We start from the raw sequence: 26,863 nt of genomic DNA on the forward strand, positions 1-26,863 counted from the left end.
CCGATGAGGAATTGCATTTTATGTTACATTCTTTCAATCAACAAGATGAAAACATTTTTATTGAAAACACAGGACCATAAACTGAGGCGGCGGGTGATGTTTATCGCCTCTCCACAACTCTGGGCAGATTAATGCGTGAGCGGTAACCTTCCATTACTGCATTATTAAATACACAGTTATATTTTAGTGGACAGGAACCAGAGGACGTTCTAGCCGTGCTTTCTTGACACTACTTATGGGGAAGCTGCAGTTAAGGAAACAGATCCACACTTTGACAGATCAATATGTAATTAGAGCGGTAAAGCAAGACTGGTTGTTTAGGCATTCAGGGTTCATGGTTTAGCAATCTTAGGAGTTTGTTATGTAGTTTTCTTTCTAAGCCCGGATAGTGGGTTGATCATAGAGGAGCATTATTCTCCTATAGTGTTCCCTCCAGTGCCGGGTAGCATGAAAAAGTAGCCGAGGTGGAGGGAAGAGGGGGGGTGGGGAGATGCAGGGTCGGCACAACTGCTTACAGCATAGGAGGATAAGGAGGCGAGCTGATGACAGCCGGGTGCTCACCAAATTTAGCCAGGTGGAACACCTGGCTAAAAGAGCCTGAGGAGAACTCTGCCCTAGAAGTGTGTGCATGAAAAATGTAGAAACTACTGTATTGTATAATCTGAGAAATCTGCAAGTGAAAGAATAGTTGCTAGGTTTGTTTTGAGATTGAACGATCAGTGAGAATCTGCTTGTTACAGTCATGCAAGACACTAACCATATTATCCTGAGGAACATGTGGGTATTTCATACATTTTCTTTTCCTATGTAATACTGCCTGTAACTTTTTACCAGACCTATTGCCACTTATTAAAGGGCACTAAGCAGCATTTTTTTTAAACATCAGGGCACCTCAACACACATAACAAATGCACACGAATATGTCTCATTAGTTAAAAAAATCTGATAGATTCCAGCATGTGTTTCTTCTAGAATGAACCTCATGACTGCCTCAGTCGATCCCCCCCCCCCCCCCCCCCCAAATGTGATATGTTCTCCCCCCCCCCCCCCCCCCCCCAATGATGTGCATTAAAATATATTTCACCTGGCTGCTGCCACTTCCAGTCCACCTGCCCTTCTTCGGCATTCGCCTTCAATGTGACTCGTACCGTATGTGTGATATTAGTGCTGCATGCAGAAGCCACATGGGACCCGAACACGTGGAAAAAGAGCAGGTGGACTCGTGGTGGCAGTGGACAGGTGAGATATTTTAATGCACGGGCACTGTGGGGCACATATAACATTGGGGGGGGGGGGTTGGTTAGTCGTGATATTGCACGCTGTTACTTGTGGGCACCTGATTGACCACATCGGCTCAAGATTTCCCAGCATGTTCGATTGATACATTTGACCGATTTTAACCCGAAATTGCGTAAGATCCTTTTTGATTTGATTAGTGTAAAGATATAGAACGGCACCATTCAAATAAATAGTTTGCTCTTTTATTTCATAGTCATACTATACAGCACATAATGCAAAGTTTTTGGGAGTACAGTACTTCTTTTTCAAGCTATGCTGTATGTACAATGAACACTAAATTCAAACTTACTTATATACCAAAAGACTATTTGGAAGTTAGCCAATCACAGCCAGTCAAGCCCAGCTGGACCTGATGGGAATCTTAAAGAGAGCCCAAGGTAGGCTCAAAAATGGAAAAAAAAAGTAGGCTACCTGATCCGCGGGGCTGAGTAAATCAGGTAGCTGCAAAAACCGCCGCTCCTGTGGGCCACAATGGCCCACTTTCACTTTCCTGACCTTTAGGTCACAACGCTGCACTGAGAGACTGTGTGTCTCTCATAGCGTGCAGGGAGGCGGGGGAGCAGCAAGGGGCGTGGCTGGGGAGCGAGATCTGCCCAATGGCCTGTAGGAACGCGGGCGTTTTGAACAGGGAATTCCTCTCCCATGTATTCCTCTGAGTTAGAGACAAATATTGTCGCTATTCTCGGGGGCTATAGCGCGGCGGTGGGGCAGAGAGCGTCGGTTGGGGGACACAGAGGCATGTCATGAGGCAAAGAACATGCCTCTGTGTCACATCTGCCCCAACTCCCCCTTCCTCCACCCAAGGACTACTTCAGGTTCTCTTTAATGTCTAACCCCTGGCTGGACGAGTAATTGCGGACATCTGCCTCCCCCATACATTTTGGCCATACCGGATGAGTGACATGTGCTTTCTTGTCCCTGATTTACATTCTGAAATGTTTACTGAGTTTTATGCACAGAGTGAGTTAATGCTTGCTTGGCAGCTGGAAAAAAACAGTCATCACCCACAATGCAACAAAGCATGTATGTATATGTATATGTACGTGTGTATGTATATGTATATGTGTATATATATATATATATATATATATATATATATATATCTATCTCTATCAATCGTGTTTGAGGTGTGGAAAAGGAAGGGGCGCCCCAATCTTTCTACTCAGACCTTGCTGCCCGTGACTACGAAGGTATATGACAAGATCAGGATAGTTACAACTCAGGTGGAATGCAGGGAAGGAGCACGAGTCACAGAGGAGAGACGCACAGGCCAGTGACGTCCTCCCTGTGTAGTCAGCAGACCGGAAACCCTGCCGGAAGGGATACGCGAGAGACGCAGCCGGCAGCAGAGCCCATCACAACCGGAAGCGCTCCTGTATGTCTCCGCGGTGAGACGTATGAAGAGACTGCAGAGCCTGGATGACCAGTAAGAATCACAGGATTACTGTATACAGAGGGGAGCGGTGAGCATATATTATTCTTATACAATTGATCAATACGCATTGTATGCACAGCCATACTGATTGAAGATTTACTGGAGAACGGACTGGAGTGGCAGTAAGTGCTGCCTTGGACTCTGTAACCAGGCCAGACAGTATAAGATCACTTGCCCTATAAATATTTCCATGAGTATGGTGTTTTAGACATAGCCATATATGCAATATCCGTGTAGAACAGGCTCAATCTGATCTTTTTTAAATGAATATATGTGCAACCCTTTTTTGGTATTAAGAAAATAATAATAATTTTTTAAAGGGGAACCAGACTACCCATGATTGATTGAATATATGGGAGAGTGTTGTGAAGCGTGCATGAAGGAGTGTTATTGCTATTTTTATAACTGTAAACCCAATTTCTATCTGATTTAACCGGCCATTTTGCACAATAAAGTATACCTTTTAATTTTAAAAGAGAACTGTAGTAGTTTTCCATTTATATATGTAATAGATCCTAGCGCACCTTATAATTTATACAGATTGTTTACCCGGAGGTGGGTCAAGGGGTAATACCCACCGTTGTAGGATATATATATATATATATATATATATATATATATATATATATATATATATATATATATATATATATATATATATATATATATATATATATATATATATTACAATTATTATTTAGATCATGCATTTTTCACCAAGCTATAACACCCTTCTACATGCAGGAGCATTAATTTCATTACATGCATACAGTGATGTGAAAAACTATTTGCCCCCTTCCTGATTTCTTATTCTTTTGCATGTTTGTCACACTTACATGTTTCTGCTCTTTAAAAACCGTTAACTATTAGTCAAAGATAACATAATTGAACACAAAATGCAGTTTTAAATGATGGTTTTTATTTAGTGAGGAAAAAAAAAACTCCAAATCTACATGGCCCTGTGTGAAAAAGTGATTCCCCCCCTTGTTAAAAAATAACCTAACTGTGGTTTATCACACCTGAGTTCAATTTCTGTTGTCACCCTCAGGCCTGATTACTGCCACACCTGTTTCAATCAAGAAATCACTTAAATAGGAGCTATCTGACACAGAGAAGTAGACCAAAAGCACCTCAAAAGCTAGACATCAGTCGAAGATCCAAATAAATTCAGGAACAAATGAGAACAAAAGTAATTGAGATCTATCAGTCTGGTAAAGGTTATAAAGCCATTTCTAAAGCTTTGGGACTCGAGCGAACCACAGTGAGAGCCGTTATCCACAAATGGCAAAAACATGGAACAGTGATGAACCTTCCCAGGAGTGGCCGGCCGACCAAAATTACCCCAAGAGCGCAGAGAAAACTCATCCGAGAGGCCACAAAAGACCCCAGGACATCTTCTAAAGAACTGCAGGCCTCACTTGCCTCAATTAAGGTCAGTGTTCACGACTCCACCATAAGAAAGAGACAGGGCAAAAATGGCCTGCATGGCAGATATCCAAGGCGCAAACCACTTTTAAGCAAAAACAACATTAAGGCTCGTCTAAATTTTGCTAAAAAAACATCTTAATGATTGCCAAGACTTTTGGGAAAATACCATGTGGACCGACGAGACAAAAGTTGAATTTTTTGGAATTTCAGCAAAAGAACATCATACCAACAGTAAAATATGGTGGTGGTAGTGTGATGGTCTGGGGTTGTTTTGCTGCTTCAGGACCTGGAAGGCTTGCTGTGATAGATGGCACCATGAATTCTACTGTCTACCAAAAAATCCTGAAGGAGAATGTCCGGCCATCTGTTCGTCAACTCGAGCTGAAGCGATCTTGGGTGCTGCAGCAGGACAATGACCCAAAACACACCAGCAAATCCACCTCTGAATGGCTGAAGAAAAACAAAATGAAGACTTTGGAGTGGCCTAGTCAATGTCCTGACCTGAATCCTATTGAGATGTTGTGGCATGACCTTAAAAAGGCGGTTCATGCTAGAAAACCCTCAAAGCTGAATTACAACAATTCTGCAAAGATGAGTGGGCCAAAATGCCTCCAGAGCGCTGTAAAAGACTCATTGCAAGTTATCGCAAACGCTTGATTGCAGTTATTGCTGCTAAGGGTGGCCCAACCAGTTATTAGGTTCAGGGGGCAATTTCTTTTTCACACAGGGCCATGTAGGTTTTGAGTTTTTTTTCTCACTAAATAATAAAAACCATCATTTAAAACTGCATTTTGTGTTCAATTATGTTATCTTTAACTAATGGTTAACGTTTTTTGATGAGCAGAAACCTTTAAGTGTGACAAACATGCAAAAGAATAAGAAATCAGGAAGGGGGCAAATAGTTTTTCACATCACTGTAGTTTTGAATTGCATATTGCTTTTGACATCTTGCTGAATGTCTTTGTCTCATTTTATCACTTATATTTTTGATCCTTGCTTTGTGTTACAATAGTCCACCGCCCAGTCACTTGTTTATAAATGTATTTATTCATGTTGGGTATGCTCTAGTAATAAAGATTAACTTATATTGGCTCTGTGAATTTGGTAGATGGTTTTTTTTTTATTTTTATAGAAATCTCAATCCATACTATAATGGGAAAGGCAGTTATGTTAAACCATCGAGCAGTGCAAAGATTGCTCCTGTATTTCTATCCTGTCTAGTTCTTTTTAACAAAAGTTTTTGGTTTCCTGGAACTTTTACAGGCGATCTCAGATTGGTAGTGAACGAGGATGGTGCCGATAACGCTCCAGTGCACCCATCCTGCCCGTCCCCCTGCCACACACAGTTGACTGTTTCATTTATAGCTGTTCTCGCTCTGTAATGTGCCTTGTTCCAGGTGTAATTGGATTTTCAGCCGCTTGTCAGTTTTGATAATCACTATTGCTCACATCTAGAATGTAAACTGGCAGTAATTTCTTTCTCACACGGCCTTGGCTTCATATCCTCTTTATCAACTCAGCCGACATCCTGCATGCTTTCCATCTTGTCCTTTGCTGTCCTTAATGCGCAGAAATTGGATTCTGGGGATAGACTGGTACAAAGCAGGACAATGTATGTATACATATGTATGTATATTTATATTATTACAGTATGTACTTGTGTATAAAATACACACACACACACACACACACACACACACACACACACACACACACACGTTTGCAAAAGTATTCGGCCCCCTTGAAGTTTTCCACATTTTGTCATATTGCCACAAACCTGAATCAATTTTATTGGAATTCCACGTGAAAGACCAATACAAAGTGGTGTACACATGAGAAGTGGAACAAAAGTCATACATGATTACAAACGGTAAAAAAAAAAATTACTGTAAAGTGGGGTGTGCGTAATTAATTAGCCCCCTTTGTAGAACCACTTTTTGCTGCAATTACAGCTGCCAGTCTTTTAGGGTATGTCTCTACCAGATTTGAACATCTATTACCAAGATTGATTTTTAAGCTCTTTTAGTGTTTTTATCCTGTTGGCGCCTCTGTTATCCTATTATATATATCGAGTCCACCATTGGTGGAGGGTTGTACCCTTCCTTCTTCTACTACAGAGAGCGACCTTTTTAATCCTGAGTGGGATCAGGACAATCTCCCCACCTGCTTTGACAGTGGTTGCCTAATTGGGTAACCCTGGTTTGTGAGTATTAAATTAATATCATTACTCTTCCAATTATAGATTACCAGTACATACTACACTATATTGGGCTCTTGGTGTTCTCTCTTTTTCTCATCCTTTGACAGCTAAAATGATCATGATTATTTGTTTCAGACATAGAAAGATTAATTTCTGTACGCTATTGCCTACCCAAAAAAATGTCTGAGTGTGTCCTCGGGTTGTTTACCTAAAATAACTTGTGATGAGGGCCAATATAATACACATGCTAGGTCAGCTGTGTCTTGGCCAAGAATCTACAACATGTTCAGCTATCCTCTGGTGTCATTTAGTTTCAAAAGTTTTTTTTTCTTTTTTACTAAAGTTTAAGTGAAGAAACATACAAGCAATGTAATGTCCCGATGGGACAGTATGTAGATAGCCAAAGATAAAGAAGACTAATAATTGCCATGTCAAGGATCCATGTATATAACAATATCAGGCAAAATAAGGATCCATGTATATAACAATATCAGGCTACAAGAAATTAGTGATGCACCTCTTCTGCTTAACCACTTAAGGACCACAGTCTTTTCGCCCCTTAAGGACCAGAGCCTTTTTCTCCATTCAGACCACTGCAGCTTTCACTGTTTATTGCTCGCTCATACAACCTACCACTTAAATTAATTTTACCTCCTTTTCTGGTCACTAATACAGCTTTCTTTCGGTGCTATTTGATTGCCGCTGCGAGTTTTACTTTTTATTATATTCATCAAAAAAGACATGAATTTAGTCAAAAAAATGACTTTTTTAACTTTCTGTGCTGACATTTTTCAAATAAAGTAAAATTTCCTATACATTTGAGCGCCGAAAGTTATTCTGCTACATGTCTTTGATAAAAAAAAAAACCATTCAGTGTATATTTATTGGTTTGGGTAAAAGTTATAGCGTTTACAAACTATGGTGCCAAAAGTGAATTTTCCCATTTTCAAGCATCTCTGACTTTTCTGCGCACCTGTCAGGTTTCATGAGGGGCTAAAATTCCAGGATAGTACAAATACCCCCCAAATGACCCCATTTTGGAAAGAAGACATCCCAAAGTATTCAGTGAGAGGCATGGTGAGTTCATAGAAGATTTTATTTTTTGTCACAAGTTAGCAGAAAATGACACTTTGTGACAAAAAAAAAAAAGTTTCTATTTCTTCTAACTTGCGACAAAAAAAAAAATGAAATCTGCCACGGACTCACTATGCTCCTCTCTGAATACCTTGAAGTGTCTACTTTCCAAAATGGGGTAATTTGTGGGGTGTGTTCACTGTCCTGGCATTTTGGGGGGTGCCTAATTGTAAGCACCCCTGTAAAGCCTAAAGATACTCATTGGACTTTGGGCCCCTTAGCGCAGTTAGGCTGCAAAAAAGTGCCACACGTGGTATTGCCGTACTCAGGAGAAGTAGTATAATGTGTTTTGGGGTGTATTTTTACACATACCCATGCTGGGTGGGAGAAATATCTCCGTAAATGACAATTTCTTAATTTTTTTTTACACACCATTGTCTATTTATAGAGATATTTCTCCCACTCAGCATGGGTATGTGGAAAAATACACCCCAAAACACATTATACTACTTCTCCTGAGTACGGCGATACCACGTGTGGCACTTTTTTGCACCCTAACTGCGCTAAGGGGCCCAAAGTCCAATGAGTACCTTTAGGATTTCACAGGTCATTTTGCGACATTTGGTTTCAAGACTACTCCTCACGGTTTAGGGCCCCTAAAATGCCAGGACAGTATAGGAACCCCACAAATTACCCCATTTTAGAAAGAAGACACCCCAAGGTATTCCGTTAGGAGTATGGTGAGTTCATAGAAGATTTTTTTTTTTTTTTGTCACAAGTTAGCGGAAATTGATTTTAATTGTTTTTTTTCACAAAGTGTCATTTTCCGCTAACTTGTGACAAAAAAATAAAATCTTCTATGAACTCACCGTACTCCTAACGGAATACCTTGGGGTGTCTTCTTTCTAAAATGGGATCATTTGTGGGGTTCCTATACTGCCCTGGCATTTTACGGGCCCAAAACCGTGAGGAGTAGTCTTGAAACCAAATGTCGCAAAATGACCTGTGAAATCCTAAAGGTACTCATTGGACTTTGGGCCCCTTAGCGCAGTTAGGGTGCAAAAAAGTGCCACACATGTGGTATCGCCGTACTCAGGAGAAGTAGTATAATGTGTTTTGGGGTGTATTTTTACACATACAGATGCTGGGTGGGAGAAATATCTCTGTAAATGACAATTATTTGATTTTTTTTTTTACACACAATTGTCCATTTACAGAGAGATTTCTCCCACCCAGCATGGGTATGTAGAAAAATACACCCCAAAACACATTATACTACTTCTGAGTACGGCGATACCACATGTGTGACACTTTTTTGCAGCCTAGGTGCGCTAAGGGGCCCAACGTCCTATTCACAGGTCATTTTGAGGCATTTGTTTTCTAGACTACTCCTCAAGGTTTAGGGCCCCAAAAATGCCAGGGCAGTAAAGGAACCCCACAAGTGACCCCATTTTAGAAAGAAGACACCCCAAGGTATTCCGTTAGGGGTATGGTGAGTTCATAGAAGATTTTTTTTTTGTCACAAGTTGGCGGAAAATGACACTTTGTGAAAAAAAAACAATACATATCAATTTCCGCTAACTGACAAAAAATAAAATCTTCTATGAACTCCTCATACACCTAACAGAATGTCTTGGGGTGTCTTCTTTCTAAAATGGGGTCACTTGTGGGGTTCCTATACTGCCCTGGCATTTTAGGGGCCCTAAACCGTGAGGAGTAGTCTTGAACCCAAATGTCTCAAAATGACCTGTGAAATCCTAAAGGTACTCATTGGACTTTGGGCCCCTTAGCACAGTTAGGCTGCAAAAAAGTGTCACACATGTGGTATCGCCCTACTCAGAAGAAGTAGTATAATGTGTTTTGTGGTGTATTTTTACATATAACCATGCTGGGTGGGAGAAATATCTCTGTAAATGACACATTTTTGTTTTTTTTTACACACAATTGTCCATTTACAGAGAGATTTCTCCCACCCAGCATGGGTATGTGTAAAAATACCACATGTGTAACACTTTTTTGCAGCCTAGGTGCGCTAAGGGGCCCAACGTCCTATTCACAGGTAATTTTGAGGCATTTGTTTTCTAGACTACTCCTCACGGTTTAGGGCCCCTAAAATGCCAGGGCAGTATAGGAACCCCACAAGTGACCCCATTTTAGAAAGAAGACACCCCAAGGTATTCCGTTAGGGGTATGGTGAGTTCATAGAAGATTTTATTTTTTGTCACAAGTTAGTGAAAAATGACACTTTGTGAAAAAAACAATAAAAATCCAATTTCCGCTAACTTTTGACAAAAAATAAAATCTTCTATGAACTCATCATACACCTAACAGAATACCTTGGGGTGTCTTCTTTCTAAAATGGGGTTACTTGTGGGGTTCCTATACTGCCCTGGCATTTTACGGGCCCAAAACTGTGAGTAGTCTGGAAACCAAATTTCTCAAAATGATTGTTCAGGGGTATAAGCATCTGCAAATTTTGATGACAGATGGTCTGAGGGGGCCAATTTTGTGGAACCGGTCATAAGCAGGGTGGCCTCTTAGATGACAGGATGTATTGGGCCTGATCTGATGGATAGGAGTGCTAGGGGGGTGACAGGAGGTGATTGATGGGTGTCTCAGGGGGTGGTTAGAGGGGAAAATAGATGCAATCAATGCACTGGGGAGGTGATCGGAAGGGGGTCTGAAGGGGATCTGAGGGTTTGGCCGAGTGATCAGGAGCCCACACGGGGCAAATTAGGGCCTGATGTGATGGGTAGGTGTGCTAGGGGGTGACAGGAGGTGATTGATGGGTGTCTCAAGGTGTGATTAGAGGGGGGAAATAGATGCAAGCAATGCACTGGCGAGGTGATCAGGGCTGGGCTTTGAGGGCGTTCTGAGGTGTGGGCGGGTGATTGGGTGCCCTAGGGGCAGATTAGGGTCTAATCTGATGGGAAACAGTGACAGGTGGTGATAGGGGGTGATTGATGGGTAATTAGTGGGTGTTTAGAGGAGAGAAGAGATGTAAACACTGCACTTGGGAGGTGATCTGATGTCGGACCTGCGGGTGATCTATTGGTGTGGGTGGGTGATCAGATTGCCCGCAAGGGGCAGGTTAGGGGCTGATTGATGGGTGGCAGTGACAGGGGGTGATTGATGGGTGGCAGTGACAGGGGGTGATTGACAGGTGATCAGTGGGTTATTACAGGGAATAACAGATGTAAATATTGCACTGGCGAATTGATAAGGGGGGGTCTGAGGGCAATCTGAGCGTGTGGGCGGGTGATTGGGTGCCCGCAAGGGGCAGATTAGGGTCTAATCTGATGGGTAACAGTGACAGGTGGTGATAGGGGGTGATTGATGGGTGATTGATGGGTAATTAGTGGGTGTTTAGAGGAGAGAAGAGATGTAAACACTGCACTTGGGAGGTGATCTGATGTCGGACCTGCGGGCGATCTATGGGTGTGGGTGGGTGATCAGATTGCCCGCAAGGGGCAGGTTAGGGGCTGATTGATGGGTGGCAGTGACAGGGGGTGATTGACGGGTGATTGACGGGTGATCAGGGGGGATAGATGCATACAGTACACAGGGGGGGGGGTCTGGGGAGAATCTGAGGGGTGGGGGGGTGATCAGGAGGGGGCAGTGGGCAGGGGGGGATAAAAAAAAATAGCGTTGACAGATAGTGACAGGGAGTGATTGATGGGTGATTAGGGGGGTGACTGGGTGCAAACAGTGGTCTGGGGGGTGGGCAGGGGGGGGTCTGAGGGGTGCTGTGGGCGATCAGGGGGCAGGGGGGGAAATCAGTGTGCTTGGGTGCAGACTAGGGTGGCTGCAGCCTGCCCTGGTGGTCCCTCGGACACTGGGACCACCAGGGCAGGAGGCAGCCAGTATAATAGGCTTTGTATACATTACAAAGCCTATTATACAGTGTGTCAGCGGCGATCCGGGTGCTAGTAACCCGCCGGCGCTTCCGAACGGCCGGCGGGTTACAGCGAACGGTGGGCGGAGCCAGTCCCCGGCGGCTGATCGCGTCACGAATGACGCGATCGCCGCATAGCCACTCCCGCAGCCGCCCCCGCCGATGGGCGTATTGCGGTCGTTTGGGCCCGGACTTTGCTGCCGCCCATCGGCTGGGGGCGGTCCTTATGTGGTTAATGAGTGATGTGCCACGGCCAGACCTGGCAGCACCCCAGGTATATCTTCCACGTATATCCAAAAAGCCGGCACCATCCGTTTCAAAAATGCTCTTTTATGGATTAAAGTGCTTGACAGCCATCACCGCAATGTTTCAAAGCTAATCCGCTTCTTTATCAAGCTAAGCTGCAAGTCCAAAATACAAGACAACTGTGTAACTTACTCCTTTATATAGTGTCATGGTTCTGTGAACACCCAATCACACTATCCCAATTTGAAACATCCAATCACAAGGCTCCATGGCCTGCGGACCTGATGGGGAACTATCTGGGTAGTCACCGATTGGACTTTGACCTGGACGCCACCCCTTCAAACTTTCAAACCTATTGGTTAAACCTCCTGCCACCGTAGGCAATGCTGGCCACGCATCCCCTTCGTCTCCACCCACTGCACCGCCGTCATCGGCGGACCAGATGGGGAACGTCTGGGTCACGTGTGCCCGGAGAGACGTCATGCTTCTCGCCCTGCCACGTAGCGTCAGCCAATCAGTGTGCGGTGCCACACATGTGATGCCACACAGGGATGCCACACATGTGACTCCACATATGTGGTATATGCTTTAAAATGCCCATGTGGCCTGTTATATATAGGCCAAACAACCCAAGAGATGAAGGTGAGATTGTCATCTCACAAACATGCTATACGTGAGAACCTGACTGATCAAGCCGTTCCCTATCACTTTAGTCAGGCTAGACATAACGTTAGTCAGCTCAAGTTTCTTATAATAGAGCAGGTGATGCAACCCTAAAGAGGAGGAGATAGACTCAAGAGACTTCTTTGGAGAGAGGCACATTGGATAAAAAAACTTGACACCATGGAGCCAAGGGGACTCGATCGTGAGTTAGACTTGGTTCCTTTTTTGTAGAACTCTGATTTTTATAAGTGTTTCCCCTTGTCTCCACGGTGTCTGATGTGGCTTTATTCCCCTCATAACCCATTCTGTGCATATTGTACTTGTTCTCAACCTGCCACTATGTGGCATTTGGAGTGATATCATTTTGTATTTGTCATATAGCTCTCTTATACATATGGCTCTGCTCCCTGTCCTGGTATCCCCAGATATGAACGTGTATTTGTGCAACCTTATATTGATTTGCTTTCTAGTAAGATTTGGCACTGCACTCGTGGGCAATGTTTACATCTGAGGTGGGCGGTGCGTCATTACGAACGCACCGCACACTGATTGGCTGACGCTACGTGGCAGGGCGAGGCACATGACGTCTCTCCGGGCACACGTGACCCCGACGTTCCCCATCTGGTCCGCCGATGATGGCGGTGCAGTGGGTGGAGACGAAGGGGATGCGCAGCCAGCATTGCCTACGGTGGCAGGAGGTTTAACCAATAGGTTTGAAAGTTTGAAGGGGTGGCGTCCAGGTCAATGTCCAATCGGTGAATACCCAGATAGTTCCCCATCAGGTCCGCAGGCCATGGAGCCTTGTGATTGGATGCTTCAAATTGGGATAGTGTGATTGGGTGTTCACAGAACCATGACACTATATAAAGGAGTAAGTTACACAGTTGTATTGTATTTTGACTTGCAGCTTAGCTTGATAAAGAAGCGGATTAGCTTTGAAACGTTGCGGTGATGGCTGTCAAGCACTTTAATCAATAAAAGAGCATTTTTGAAACGGATGGTGCCGGCTTTTTGGATATACGTATAACAATATCAGGCAAAATATTAACAGAAATGACTCGGGATAATAAAAAGGTCACACAGAGTGAGCACAAGATCTAAGGCCAAGAAGGTCGCTAGCCGACAACCAAGGCTGCCATGTTTTGATGACTCAAACATATTGTTAGAGATGGCCAAAAGCCGTTCAGAAATTAATATATCTGCTAAAATTGTATCTGGAAGATCAACAGAGAGGGTAGGCTGTTGCCATTGTCTGGCTATGTGGATCCTGGCAGTCTTGACTATGTGTTAGACCAATCTGTGCTGTGGAAAGTTCCATCCTTGGGGTTTGTCCACCAAGAGGAGAAGAGGTGCTGGAGATATCGAAGTACCTGGTGCAGAATTAATAAGAGTAGTGATACGTTGCGCGGTAGCGCTTGACTACCGGACAGAACCACCATGTGTGGGAAAAGGAACCGACACGGCCACATTTTCAGAAACGCTGATTAGGCCTAGCTGGATCAATGGAATGAAGAATGGAGGGAGGTCCTCTGGTGTCATTTAATGATTCAACCTGCCAGATCACGAAGTGTCAGATGAGCACATTCTGCTTGTACTTTACTCAGCCACTGGAAGTCGCTCAGGCCTGTGTCACCATTTCATCCTTCTCCCCATTTCATCCTTCTCCCCCTCTCTACTTAAAATCAGACTGCTTGACAAAAGCCAATCAGCATGTCTTTACAGCACTCATTCCCTGCAGTGTCACCATAACTGTCAAGCAACAATAGTTAAGGGTGACACTGAGATTGAGACAGAGGATCTTGAAACATTGGACAGGACTGAGGACACTTCCAGCCAGAAATGTTATGAGCTCCTCTGATGGTGCGCGGTAGTGAATTTGAGATGCCCATCTGTACAGATAAGTAATGCAACTTGGGCTTATGGGATGGCCCGAACCTCCGATTTTCAGTTTGCGAACTTCCACAAAAGTTTGGTTTGCGCAAACTTTTGCGAACCGCAATAGACTTCAATGGGGAGGTGAACTTTGAAAACTAGAAACACTTATGCTGGCCAGAAAAGTGATGGAAAAGATGTTTCAGGGCTCGTTTCCACTATCGCGAATCCGCATGCGTCCAACGCATGCGGATTCGCACATGTAATTCAAGTGGATGGACCTGTTTCCACTGCAGCGTTGTTGAGGTGCATTTTTTTCAACGGTGAAAAAACACACAAAAGAGCCGCAGAATTCGCCTGCGAGTGGTATGCATGCGAATCGCATGCAATGTATTTAATAGGGAAATCGCATGCGGTTTCCCCATGCGGTTTTTGCCGCGAATTCGCATAGGTACCAATGTAAATTATCACAGGGTGTGACATGGTTAAAATCGCATATACCCTCACCTATGCGAATTCGCGGCAAAAAACGCATGGGGAATCGCATCCGCATGCGATTTCATCAGCGGTGGAATCCAGGCGATTCCGCACCGCAATATTGGAAACGAGCCCTCAAGGGCTCTAACACCTGGAGGGGGGCATGGCGGAGTGAGATAAACGCCAAAAATCCCGGGGAAAAATCTGGATTTGGCTCAAAGCAGCGGTTTAAGGGCAGAAATCACATTGCATGCTAAATTGGAGGCCTAAAGTGCTTTACAACATCTTGCATGTGTATACATCAATCAGGGAGTGTAATTAGAGTACTGCTTCACACTGACACACCAAACTCGCTGTGTGACGCACCGCAAACAGCTGTTTGTGTTGGGACGGCCGTGCTGGACTGGTGCGCACCATGACGAGATTGCTCTTCCTCAGTGATATCCGGTAATGTCTGACTGCCTTATCAACATTCGATGGTTCTTTCTCTACCATTGTTAAAGCTTACATCTATTTTTTTTTTAAATACTTGTTCTGCTTGCTGTTCAGTACCTGCAACGAGAATCTGTTATGGAGGGCAAGTCTGCCATTGTGAGTGACCACTGGTAATGGCCAGGGAATCAGGGTTCGATTCCGGTCCGGAGTGGGAGCTTAAGAAACGGCTAACACCGTCACACATCAAAGGAAGACAGCAGGCACGCTGTGGGCAAAGGAGCAGGAACGGCTACCACACTGTCCACAATGAAGCAACGACCTTATTATCTTGGGTGTGACTTGGCTGCGACTCACCAGGTTGGTCACTTCCTCAAACGGCCGCATGAGCCTGCTTGCATTTCGCATGAGTGTCCAGTTGTTCGGCCAGAACATTCCCATCTCCCCAGATTGTGTCCTTCTACTGAAATTGTAGATGTACTGGGTGACGGCTTTCTCCTGTTCTAGCAGGCGAGAGAACATAAGGAGGGTCGAATTCCAGCGAGTCGGGCTATCGCAAATGAGGCGTCTCACCAGCAACTTGTTTCTCCGCTGAATCTCGGCAAAGTGTGCCATTGCCGTGTAAGACCACCTGAAATGCCCACACAACTTCCTGGCCTGCTTCAGGACGTCCTCTAAGCCTGGGTACTTTGACACAAATCTTTGACTAGATTCAGCACATGTGCCATGCACGGTACATGTGTCAGCTTTCCCAAATTCAACGCGGAAATGAGATTGCTGCCGTTGTCAAACACCACGTTGCCGATCTCCAGCTGGTGCAGGGTCAGCCACTGATCCACCTGTTTGTTAAAAGCAGCCAGGAGAGCTAGTCCAGTGTGACTCTCCGCTTTGAGGCAAGACATGTCTAATATGGTGTGACACCATCGTACCTGGCATGCAGCATAGGCCCTGGGGAGCTGGGGCTGTGTACCTGGAGAGGCGATCGAAGCACCAGTAGAGTTGAACTGCCACTCAGCCGAGGAGGAGGATGACGACAGCGAAGAGGATGTAGCAGGAGGAGAGGAGGTGGCAGGAGGTCTGCCTGCAAGCCGTGGAGGTGTCACAAGTTGGTCCGCTGCACAGCCACATACTCCCTGCTTGCCATCGGTCACCAGGTTGACCCAATGGGCTGTGTAAGTAATGTACCTGCCCTGACCGTGCTTGGCAGACCAGGCATCCGTGGTCAGGTGGACCCTTGACCCAACGCTGTGTGCCAGAGATGACACCACTTGCCTCTCAGTACAGTTTGGGTATCGCTTTTTAGAGAAATAATTGCGGCCTGGCATCTTCCACTGCGGTGTCCCAATGGCCACAAATTTATGGAAGGCCTCAGAGTCCACCAGCTGGTATGGTAACAGCTGGCGAGCTAACCGTTCCGCCAAGCCAGCTGTCAGACACCGGGCAAGGGGGTGACTGGCAGAAATTGGCTTCTTCCGCTCAAAGATTTCCTTCACTTCCTGGCTGCTGTGGGCAGAGGAGCAGGAACCGCTCAAGGTCAGAGGTGGAGTGGAGGAGGGTGGCTGGGAAGGTGCAAGGGAGAAAGCTGCTGAAGATGATGCATCTGAAGGAGGAAGAGTAGGAAGAGGGTGGCTTTTCTTTTTGTGTGCTGCTTTTGCTCAGGTGCGCTTCCCATTGCAGTTTGTGCCTTTTCTCCATGTGCCTTCGTAAGGCACTTGTCCCTACGTGGGTGTTGGCCTTTCCACAGCTCAATTTTTGGAGGCAGAGAGCACAGATGGCATTGCTCCGATCTGAGGCAGACACATTAAAAAATTTCCAAACTGCTGAGCCCCCCTGGGGTGATGGCACTATGGTGGCATCAGCAGCAGACATTGAAGGGCATGTTGGCTGGTTGTCCATAGGTGGCGATACATGGCGCCAGACACTGCCTCCAGCTGTTTCTGACAACGAGCTCCCCCTGCTTCTTTCAGGAACTCGTCTACTCCTCTCTGACTGCCCCCTCTGAACTGTCCCCCTGTTCATCGCCTTTATTGGGAAGATACGTGGGATCCGTATCATCGTCATCATCCTGCCCAGCTTCGCTTGCCCCAGACACCTCCAAAACTGCACCAACAGCAGGTATTTAATTATCCCCCTCTGCACACGTTACGTCCATAGTGTCGCCTAATTCAGACATATGAGGTGGTGTAACTTGCTTAGCGCCTTCATCTGGTTGTAACAATAATGGCTGTGCATCAGTGATTTCCCCACCAAATAACTCCTGCGAACTGTCAAATGTAGCAGATGTGGTACTTGGAGTAGCGCTGGTGGCTGCAGAAGATGAGGTGTTCTATGTTAAATAGTCAACCACGTCCTGACAATCTTGGGAGTTGATGGGACGTGCCTTCTTCTGAGCACTGTACTTTGGTCCAGGGCTGCACGAAATCACATCATCACGACCTCGCACAGACCTGCTGGGTGGCCTTCCTCTGGGTCTGCCTCTACTTCTGCCTCTACCTGTTTTGTCCTTTTGGCCATATCTGGGGGGATGAAGTGAAAGGTATGCACTGACTTAAGTAATACAATGTGCAGTCATACAGGTGCAGTTAACTGGTATGCACGGAGTGGTATATAACACTGCTTGCACTCACGTAGGTGGGTGGGTGCACAGTGAACAGGTAGGTATATGCAGTGTGTATTACAATGTGCACCTGTCACACACACAGGTAGTAGTCACTGAATGTGCTTGGCCTGGCAGTGGCACACACAGTAGGAATTAGCAAGGCTGTCTATGCAACACAAGTGTCAGTGGGACACATAGAAAAAAAATAGATCACAAGAACAAGATTAGCTCTCAAAAGAGCTGTTGTGGGGTGCTTTTTTAGTAATACGAATCAGCAAGGAGCAAGCTAACAAGCCTACAAAAGCCTAACTAAGCTTTCCCTATGAGAGTCTGCAGCAGCTATCCCTTCACTAATTACTGCAGGCACACGAGTGAGTGAAAAGCCTGACGCTGCCTGCCTTTTTTAAGGGGTGGTGGGGCTCCAGGAGGGAGTGTAGCCTAATTGGCTACAATGTGCCTGCTGACTGTGATGTAAAGGGTCAAAGTTGACCCTCATGATGCACTATGGGGGCGAACCGAACTTCCGGAAAGTTTGCGGTTCTCTGCGATCGCGAACCCCTGGAAGTTTGCCGGCGAACCGTTCGGGCCATCTCTACTTGGGCTTACAGTTAGTTTTGGAGACTCCTAGCTGGGTGCAAATTGAAATGGGTATTTGTCAAGAACATTGATTACAGCACTGTACAACTATATTGCAAATGATTAGTGAGAGTTGAATTTCTGTTTAAACAAAGAAAGCTTTCAGCCATAATATGTAGTTAAAGAAACACAAGGGCAACCTGCAGTAATGCAATAAAAAAAAAATCTATGTTGCGCTTTCCTTGAGGTAGACCTTGTAATGATTGCTGGCATTACAAATGGTATAGATCACCCTGTCTGAATTTACATTTAAATCCCCATATGGAAGAGCCTGAAAATTTCAAGCAATCACTTAAAGCGGACCTGAACTCAGAACTTCTCTGCTCTAAAAGAACGCAACAGCATAATAACCTTTAAAGAAAAACATTTTTGTTATAGCTGATACAAATCCTGAAATACATTTGCACTGTTTCTACTACCTGCTTTCATGAAAGCAGACCTATTGGTAACATCCAGTGCTTTCAAATGAACTTATCTGCCGTGACAGTCAAGTGACACAGGGGAGAGATGAAATTAAAACTTCTGATTAGACACACATAAGGGGGAATTAAACAAGCTAAACTCTCTAAATACAAACAGGGTATATTTTTCTGTTTTCCTTCTGTCTTGTGCAAGAGTTCAGGTCTACTTTAAGATTTATTTTTTTTTTGTATTTTAATCACAGGAAGGAAAAGGTATGTGTGATATCGCAGATTCTGTTTACCGGTTTTAGGTGCTCATTCTAACAGGTCATAATATATTTACAGTCCCTTTCATTATAAAATTGGTTAACATTGTGCTAGATATTATTATACCTTGCATAGGGCAATCTACTCAAAATTAAGGGAAGTGCATTGCTATGTTACATACAAAAAAAACACATTGCGCATTGTGTAAGCAGGACCTTTTCTATGGTACAAGTGGGTGTTAGCCTTAAAGGGGAACTGAAGAGAGAGGTATATGGAGGCTGTCATGTTTATTTCCTTTTAGACAATACCAGTTGCCTGGCAGCCCTGCTGATCCTCTGCCTCTAAAACTATTAGCCATAGCCCCTGAACAAGCATGCAGCAGATCAGGTGTTTCAGTGGTTCAGACTTATAAGTCTGATCTGACAAGACTAGCTGCATGCTTGTTTTTGGTTTTAATCAGATACTACTGCAGAGAAATAGACCAGCAGGGCTGCCAGGCAACTGGTATTGATTAAAAGGAAATAAACATGACAGCCTCCATATACCTCTCTCTTCAGTTCCCCTTTAAGATTCATACAGCACTGAAATAACAGGGTCATGAGCACCCAAGGCTCATAAGGAGTGGCCCAATACTGCTGTTGTGCTGCTATGGTGTGTGCATGCACATTGCTAATGCACCATAACATAACTCCTTTAAGTCGGAAGGAGGAAGTGAAGGCAGCGAGGCCAGGAACACTAGCTGTCTAACAGCACGGACTCTGAGCCCTGTACGGCGGAATTATGGGTAAATAACCCTTTCATTCCCCGCCGCACACCTGCTGTAATTACACCTCATTTGAATCACGAGTAATCACTCGTGATTACTCATGATTAACACAAGCTTCCTTCTCGTTGGCAATGGAAAAAATAGAGCCAGGCTGACTGAGATAAGATTAATTACAGAAGAACATTTCTTATTAGAGTGCTTGCAATGCAGGGTAAGGTTGCAGGCTGCATAATAAACACAGAGCAGGGGGTAAATGGAATTTGAGTTTGTGGCTGATAATCCATTTTTAAGGTGGAAATGACCAAATGCTAAATCTTGTGTTTTTGATCTGTTTAAAAAAAAGACAGTGTTTGCCTACTGTGATGTAGTCCAAAGTTTCTCAACATTGTTATAGCATGTACCCCTTTTTTACTGACACTGTTGGCCAAGTACTGCCAACTCTGGGTAATCTTAAGTACCCCTTAAGACACTGAAGCTAAAAAAAAATTGATATAATGAATTAGTTGTGCAGTAGGGTTAATTACTAGAACATTGGTAGCAAAAAAAAAAAATTCTCATATTTTTATTTTCAGTTCTACAGCTTTTTTTTTTTTTTTTTTTTTTTAATAACATTGCACCATTCTCTAATGCTGGATACACACGGTTCGTTCCCACACTCGATTCCCGTCGATTTGTTTATTTCCGACATGTCCGATTCGCGTTTCGATGGACAGCACGGTGGCGTAGTGGTTAGCTCTCTCGCCTTGCAGCGCTGGGTCCCCGGTTCGAATCCCAGCCAGGGCACTATCTGCAAAGAGTTTGTATGTTCTCTCCGTGTCTGCGTGGGTTTCCTCCGGGCACTCCGGTTTCCTCCCACATTCCAAAAAAAAACATACGGATAAGCTAATTGGCTCCCCCTAAAATTGTCCCTAGACTACAGTACTTACACTACATAATATAGACATATGGCAATGGTAGGGATTAAATTGTGAGCTCCTTTGAGGGACAGTTAGTGACAAGATAAAGATAAACGCGCTGGTGGAAAAGGGCCCTGAGACTTTCAAAGTCCTGAAGCTCAATAGCTATTTGCATAGATAACTAGTGTTTCTTAAAGGCCCATACACATGTCGGATTTTTGCGAACGACCCGTCATTTGAACGTTCCGTCCTTCCGTCGTTTGCACGTCAAATCCGGCGTGTGTACAGACTATCATTCGGGTGATAAGTCTTATCACCCGAACGATAGTCAGTACACACGCCGGATTTGACGTGGGAACGACGGAACGTTCAAACGACGGGTCGTTCGCAAAAATCCGACGTGTGTATGAGCCTTAACTCTTAGGCCTGGTGCACACCAAAAAACGCTAGCAGATCCGCAAAATGCTAGCAGATTTTGAAACGCTTTTTCTTATTTTTCTGCAGCGTTTCAGCTAGCGTTTTGCGGTTTTGTGTAGCGGTTTTGGTGTAGTAGATTTCATGTATTGTTACAGTAAAGCTGTTACTGAACAGCTACTGTAACAAAAAACGCCTGGCAAACCGCTCTGAAGTGCCGTTTTTCAGAGCGGTTTGCGGTTTTCCTATACTTAACATTGAGGCAGAAACGCATCCGCAATCCAAAATCTGCAGCAGCCCGGGAGTATGCGTTTCTGCAAAACGCCTCCCGCTCTGGTGTGCACCAACCCATTGAGATACATTACCCTAGCGGATCCGCACCCGCAAGCAGATCGCAAACCGCTGCGGAAACGCTCCGGTGTGCACTAGGCCCTACTGTACTGGAAACAAATACAATGCTGGGATTACACGATACGTTTTTTTGCGTTCGATTCGTCGCGCAATGTATTAGCCATTCGATTTTCTGCTCGATTCTCTTATCTTCCACTCGTTTTTCTTATCTTTTTTCCATTGACTTCTATAAGAAATAGATCGGAAACGAATCGAGCGGAACATCGGACATGTCGGAATTTTATCATCGAAGGCATCTATCGTAACGATTCTTACAACAAAACGTATCGTGTAATCTCAGCATTAGAATTATGTCTCTGCTCTACTACACATACAAATCATTATATCATAATTTTTCTTTCGCTGCAGTGTCTCATTAACTCGTATATTTGTATGGAGTACTCCATAATTGTGTATAAATGTTTTTCTAACTTTCCTTGATGCTTTTAACGAACTATAATACTAATTTAGGCTTGTATAACGTGTCATTTTTTAACCACTTTGTCCTCCTTGACGTAGAACTACGTCAAGGAGGCCATGTGCGCTCCTGCGGCCGATCGCGCGCGCTCCCGGCCGCAGATCGTTAACCCAAGAATCAATGAATCGGGCAATGGTGCCCGATCACTCATTCCTCTCCCCTGCAGAAAAAGCGACAGCTTCTCTCGGAAGTGTCGCTTTTTCTGCCTCCTATGTCCCTCTAAGCGTACATTATACGCTTAGTGACGTCATGTTAACAACTCAAGGTTTCTGTCTTGTGGCAAAAAAGTAAAACTACATCTAAATGTAAAAAAAATATATATTTACCCAAAACAAATACTATTTACATCCCACCCTCCCAAAAATACCCACATAAAATGTTTAATAATAATAAAAAAAAAAAATTACAATAAAAAAAAAACACAAATATTTACCTAAGGGTCTAAACTTTTTAAATATCTATGTAAAGATGAAATATTCCTTTTTTTTTATTTATTTTTTTTTATATATATATATATAAGCTTGTAAATAGTGATGGATGCAAAACGGAAAAAAATGCTCTTGCATTTCCAAATAAAATATTGTCGCCATACATTGTGATAGGGACATAATTTAAACGGTGTAATAACCGGGACAAATGGGCAAATACAATACGTGGGTTTTAATTATGGAGGCATATATTATTTTTAAACTATAATGGCCGAAAACTGAGAAATAATGAATTTTTTCAGGTTTTTTCTTTTTACTGTTAAAATGCATTTACAGTAAGGTAGCTCTTATCAAAATGTACCACCCAAAGAAAGCCTAATTGATGGCGGAAAAAACATATCGATCAGTTCATTGTGATAAGTAGTGATAGTTATAGGCCAGGGGTGCCCAATGCGTCGATCGCGATCTACCAGTCGATCGCGAAGGGCTAATTGGTAGATCGCGATCCGACGCTGAAGACAGGTTATGCATTGATTGCTTACTGTCAGCCAATAAGGGCAGCGAATTTGTCTGCGGCCACCCTTTCCTGCCGGTAACAGCCAATCAGTGTGGCTGAAACCTCCTGTGATGTCACATGCAGCCTGGAGGAGGGGGCATGTTTCAGCAGCGCTGTACTGCTGGCTGTTGTACGCTGAGTCTGCACGCTGGGTTTGCGGGGATCAAGCGGCTCCCTGGTTTAACTACCCGACGTGATTTGCATCAGACCACCCACGTGCAGTGTCTCCCGTCCTTCCTCTGTCCGGGGCTGTGTGGATCAAGCGGCTCCTGCTGTCACACTCCACAACCAAGTGAGTACTTCTGGACTCAGTCACACTCTACTTCTCTCACTTCCAACACACACCACACATCACTGGTTCATTCATTCATGATAAATTGCACAGGAGAACTGTAGTGATTGCTACCAGTCTAATTTCCCTACTTTCTGTATGTGTTTTTTTTTTTCCTGGGGGGGGGGAGGCGGCAGGTTTGCTAGGTGGTAGATCGCCTCGGCTTGGTCGTCATCAAAGTAGCTCGCGGTCCGAAAAAGTGTGGGCACCCCTGTTATAGGCTAATGAATGGGAGGTGAACATCGCTCGGATGCATAAAGTGAAAACGACCGAGGGCTTAAGTGGTTAATATAAAAACTGTTAATGGACTCGCATGCTCCGGTACCCCCTGACCATACTGAAGTACACCTACCAAGGATTGAGAACCTAAGATGAAATCTGACAGGTTAAGTTTTCTGCAGGGTAAATTCCAGCAGCGAAGAAAATTACCTCTGAAAATCAGCTGAGAATATTAACAAACACATTATTATCTGATTAGCCCGAGCATCATAATCGGCTGATGCATTGCTTATGTTGGAAAAAATTGCATGTCTTGTGACCAGCATAAAGAAATGTCATAAACTGGCCTTTTTTCTTTAGCACGCTATTTAAAGTGATCCCATGGTAAATTGCTGAAACCTAAACTAAAAATAAATCCGTCGCCTTACTTTGGGTCAGAGGCAGTTTGGAGAACTGTACATTCAATAAAGACTTGGTGTGAGCTCATTTTTTTTTTTTGGTCCTTGGCATACTGAAATACATACTGTCACAGTATCGCTGCCACATAACCAAGGCACATTTTGGTGGGGCCCCTAATAAACCTGAGGAACAGGAACCACCTTGAAACGTCTGAGTGTATGTTTCTGTGCACCATTGAGCAAATGTCCTGTATGTCTTGTGTCATTAATAAGAAATTGAGTACTTGAGAATCCCTCTGAAGCTTTGTTAGGCAAGAGAATATCTGGTCCAAATAACACACAGGATAATTATTGCTATTTGTATATAGTGCCAACATCTTCCAGAGCGCTGTATATAGGAGCACCTCCTTTTCTTTCTTTTTACAGCAAACAATTGCAGCCATCTGGAAACAACCATTTTTGCTTTTTGCACAGGTTAAAAATAGATTGGGTTAATAACCATTGCTTGAGAAATTGAAAGCTAGTATGAACGACCTGATGAGCAAATTTAAAAAGGTCTAAACTACTATCTAAAACTACTATCGTACAATTGAAGGCCCCAGGACACTTTCTGTATAGAGGACACTCTTGACAATATAACTACTTATAAACCGTTAATGAAGAGAAACTGTCTCCCACCTCCCCAGTTATTCACTCCTAATCATTTCCTTCCCTCTATTTTCCTTTCTTCATCTCTCGACCTTTTTTTTAATTATTATTATTATCTCTAGGTCACTAACACATGCGTTTACTTGGAAAGTTTAATCTATGAGGTGCTTAAAGTGAATGGGAACCGCATTTAAAAAAATGAGACAGATACTTACCCAAGGAGAGGGAAGGCTCTGGGTCCTATAGAGCCTTCCCGCTCCTCTCCTGGTCCCCTCGTTCCAGTGCTGGCTCGCCCGGTAGCAGTATTTGACTAATTTAGTCAAGTACTGCTTTACCTGGCCAAAGGAGGCTTCAGAAGTCTTCAGGGAGCCAGAGTGCTCCTGAAGAAGGGCGGCCCTGTACTGCACGTTCTCTTGCACGCTCACGCCTGTGCAGTATGGAGCTGCACGTCTTCGGGAAGACACGGCTCCTGAAGACTTCCAAATACCCTTTCGACGGAGGATTGAAAAGGGGGGGGGAGCCAGCGCAGGATAGAGAGCACCGAGAGAGAAGACTGAAGGCTCTATACGACCCAGAGCCTTCCCTCTCCTTAGGTATTTGCTTCATTTTTTTTTAAATGCGTACCCATTCACTTTAAGATAACGCCACTTTATTTATCTTATAGAAATCCTCTGCTATAGGGCTAAAACTATTTGGGAGAGTAGGGCAATGGTGCATTTAGGTGCTAAAGTTCTTCCCCATTCTTTTGCTGTATGACAAGTTCATAAAATGAGATAAAAAAAAGATACAAATTGAGGGTTTCACTGCCTAGTAATCGTATGCATAAAAGATAATTTTTAATGGCAATAAATAGTCATACAAGTGATCTAGCATAAAAAGTCCTTAAGGCTCCCTGCACACTGCATTCAATTCCGATTTTTAATCCTTTTTTTTTATCATTACTTCATGCTGCGTTTTTTCTCTGTTTTTTCTGTTGATAGCATTCAGGGAAAATCGGAATTGCAACTTGGATGTGCAGTGTGCAGGGAGCCTTAAACATGTTGTCATAATGTCAATAGCCTAACGCATGTTTCACGACCTATGACCAGGTCGCTTCTTCAGTGGCAGAGGTTTTTTCCTGTGTTCACAGTTTGTGAATAACAGGACGGTTTATAAAAAACATAAGAATAAAGCATACATACAGCAACATCCAGGTATGTATCGCACATTTCTATTGCCCTGTCAGCCTAATACATGGCCAATTGCAATTACATCCAATATGTCAATCTTTGCAAAACTGACTGCCTGCCTATCCTTCCTGCATGACTTGTACTTTACAAGATGCACAGCTTGATGCTGCTGTGCATTCCCTGGCTGCATCTGAAGGATACACTCCAGTGCACAAATGCAATCCCTGGACCTCATTCGTTATGCTGTTTTGCATAGTTTATAGTTTGTCTGGCTGATGATGTAATTGAGGACATTTTAAACAAATTTTTTTATATTTATTTTTTTCCCTCTGCTGTGAGCTCAGTTTTTATTTTTACATTTTTTTTTTTTTTTTGCTGTGAACGTGATTTTTTTTTTTTTTTTTTTTCATACTATGGTTTGTGTTTCACCAGATCTCAAGTTTAAGTCTACCTCTGCCTCCCAAGAAACTTATTGGAAACATGGACCGGGAATTTATCGCTGAGCGACAAAAAGGGCTCCAAAATTATCTTAATTTCATCACCTCCAATCACATCCTGAGCAACTGTGAAGTGGTAAAAAAATTCCTTGACCCCAATAACTATTCTGCAAATTACACAGGTAGGACATCGCACTGCTGTGCAAAAGCGGATATAAGATTAAAACTTTTTAAATCCCCTTTCCCAGGCATAAATGTTTTCATAGATATGTGTTAGGCGTTTACTTGCAGAGCTCATTCACAGCTGTGGGAAAGCTTCTTGATTAACTTATTGCAAATACACTTTTCAAGTAACTGTTTAAGAGCCCAGGCACTTACTACTGCTGGCAACCAGGCTGCCATTGCTATAGGCTGAAATCTTCACAGAGAGATTGTCTGTGCTTGTCCACTTGCAGCCTCATCAACAGGATTATCTACTCCAAGCAGCATCCCTGGGTCTCTGAACTCATTTGCTTCTAGTCAAGTGATCAAAATTGTGAAACAGGATTTTTAAGTGCAAAATCCTAATTTCGCACAAAAAGGAACATTTGAGCACTCTTACTTACAAATTAGTTGATGCTTTTAGATCTACACATTTCATACTAATGTTCTTTTCTCCTTTCCTATGTCAAAGTCCCTTGTGCTGATATTACACCAGTTTTCAGTGCCAAGACATTACTGCCCTTGGCTAACTGTGACCAACCGCCCAGCCTTCCTCGTGTTTGTGCATGCACACATTATGGAGATCGCAAAATAATGTTGTCATAGGG

General features: G+C 43.8%; 1 protein-coding gene across 1 annotated transcript in view; it reads left to right on the forward strand.

Annotated features, from left to right (window-relative positions):
* Window positions 1-26,863, forward strand: part of LOC137543889 (PX domain-containing protein kinase-like protein) — a 78,075-nt gene that overhangs the window by 6,355 nt on the left and 44,857 nt on the right. Inside the window, exon 3 of the mRNA XM_068264960.1 lies at window positions 26,050-26,236. Coding sequence (XP_068121061.1) covers window positions 26,050-26,236 — 187 coding nt within the window. The remainder of the gene's footprint in view (window positions 1-26,049; window positions 26,237-26,863) is intronic.

Source organism: Hyperolius riggenbachi, unplaced genomic scaffold (assembly GCF_040937935.1).
Source record: "Hyperolius riggenbachi isolate aHypRig1 unplaced genomic scaffold, aHypRig1.pri scaffold_306, whole genome shotgun sequence".
Lineage (NCBI taxonomy): Eukaryota > Metazoa > Chordata > Amphibia > Anura > Hyperoliidae > Hyperolius > Hyperolius riggenbachi.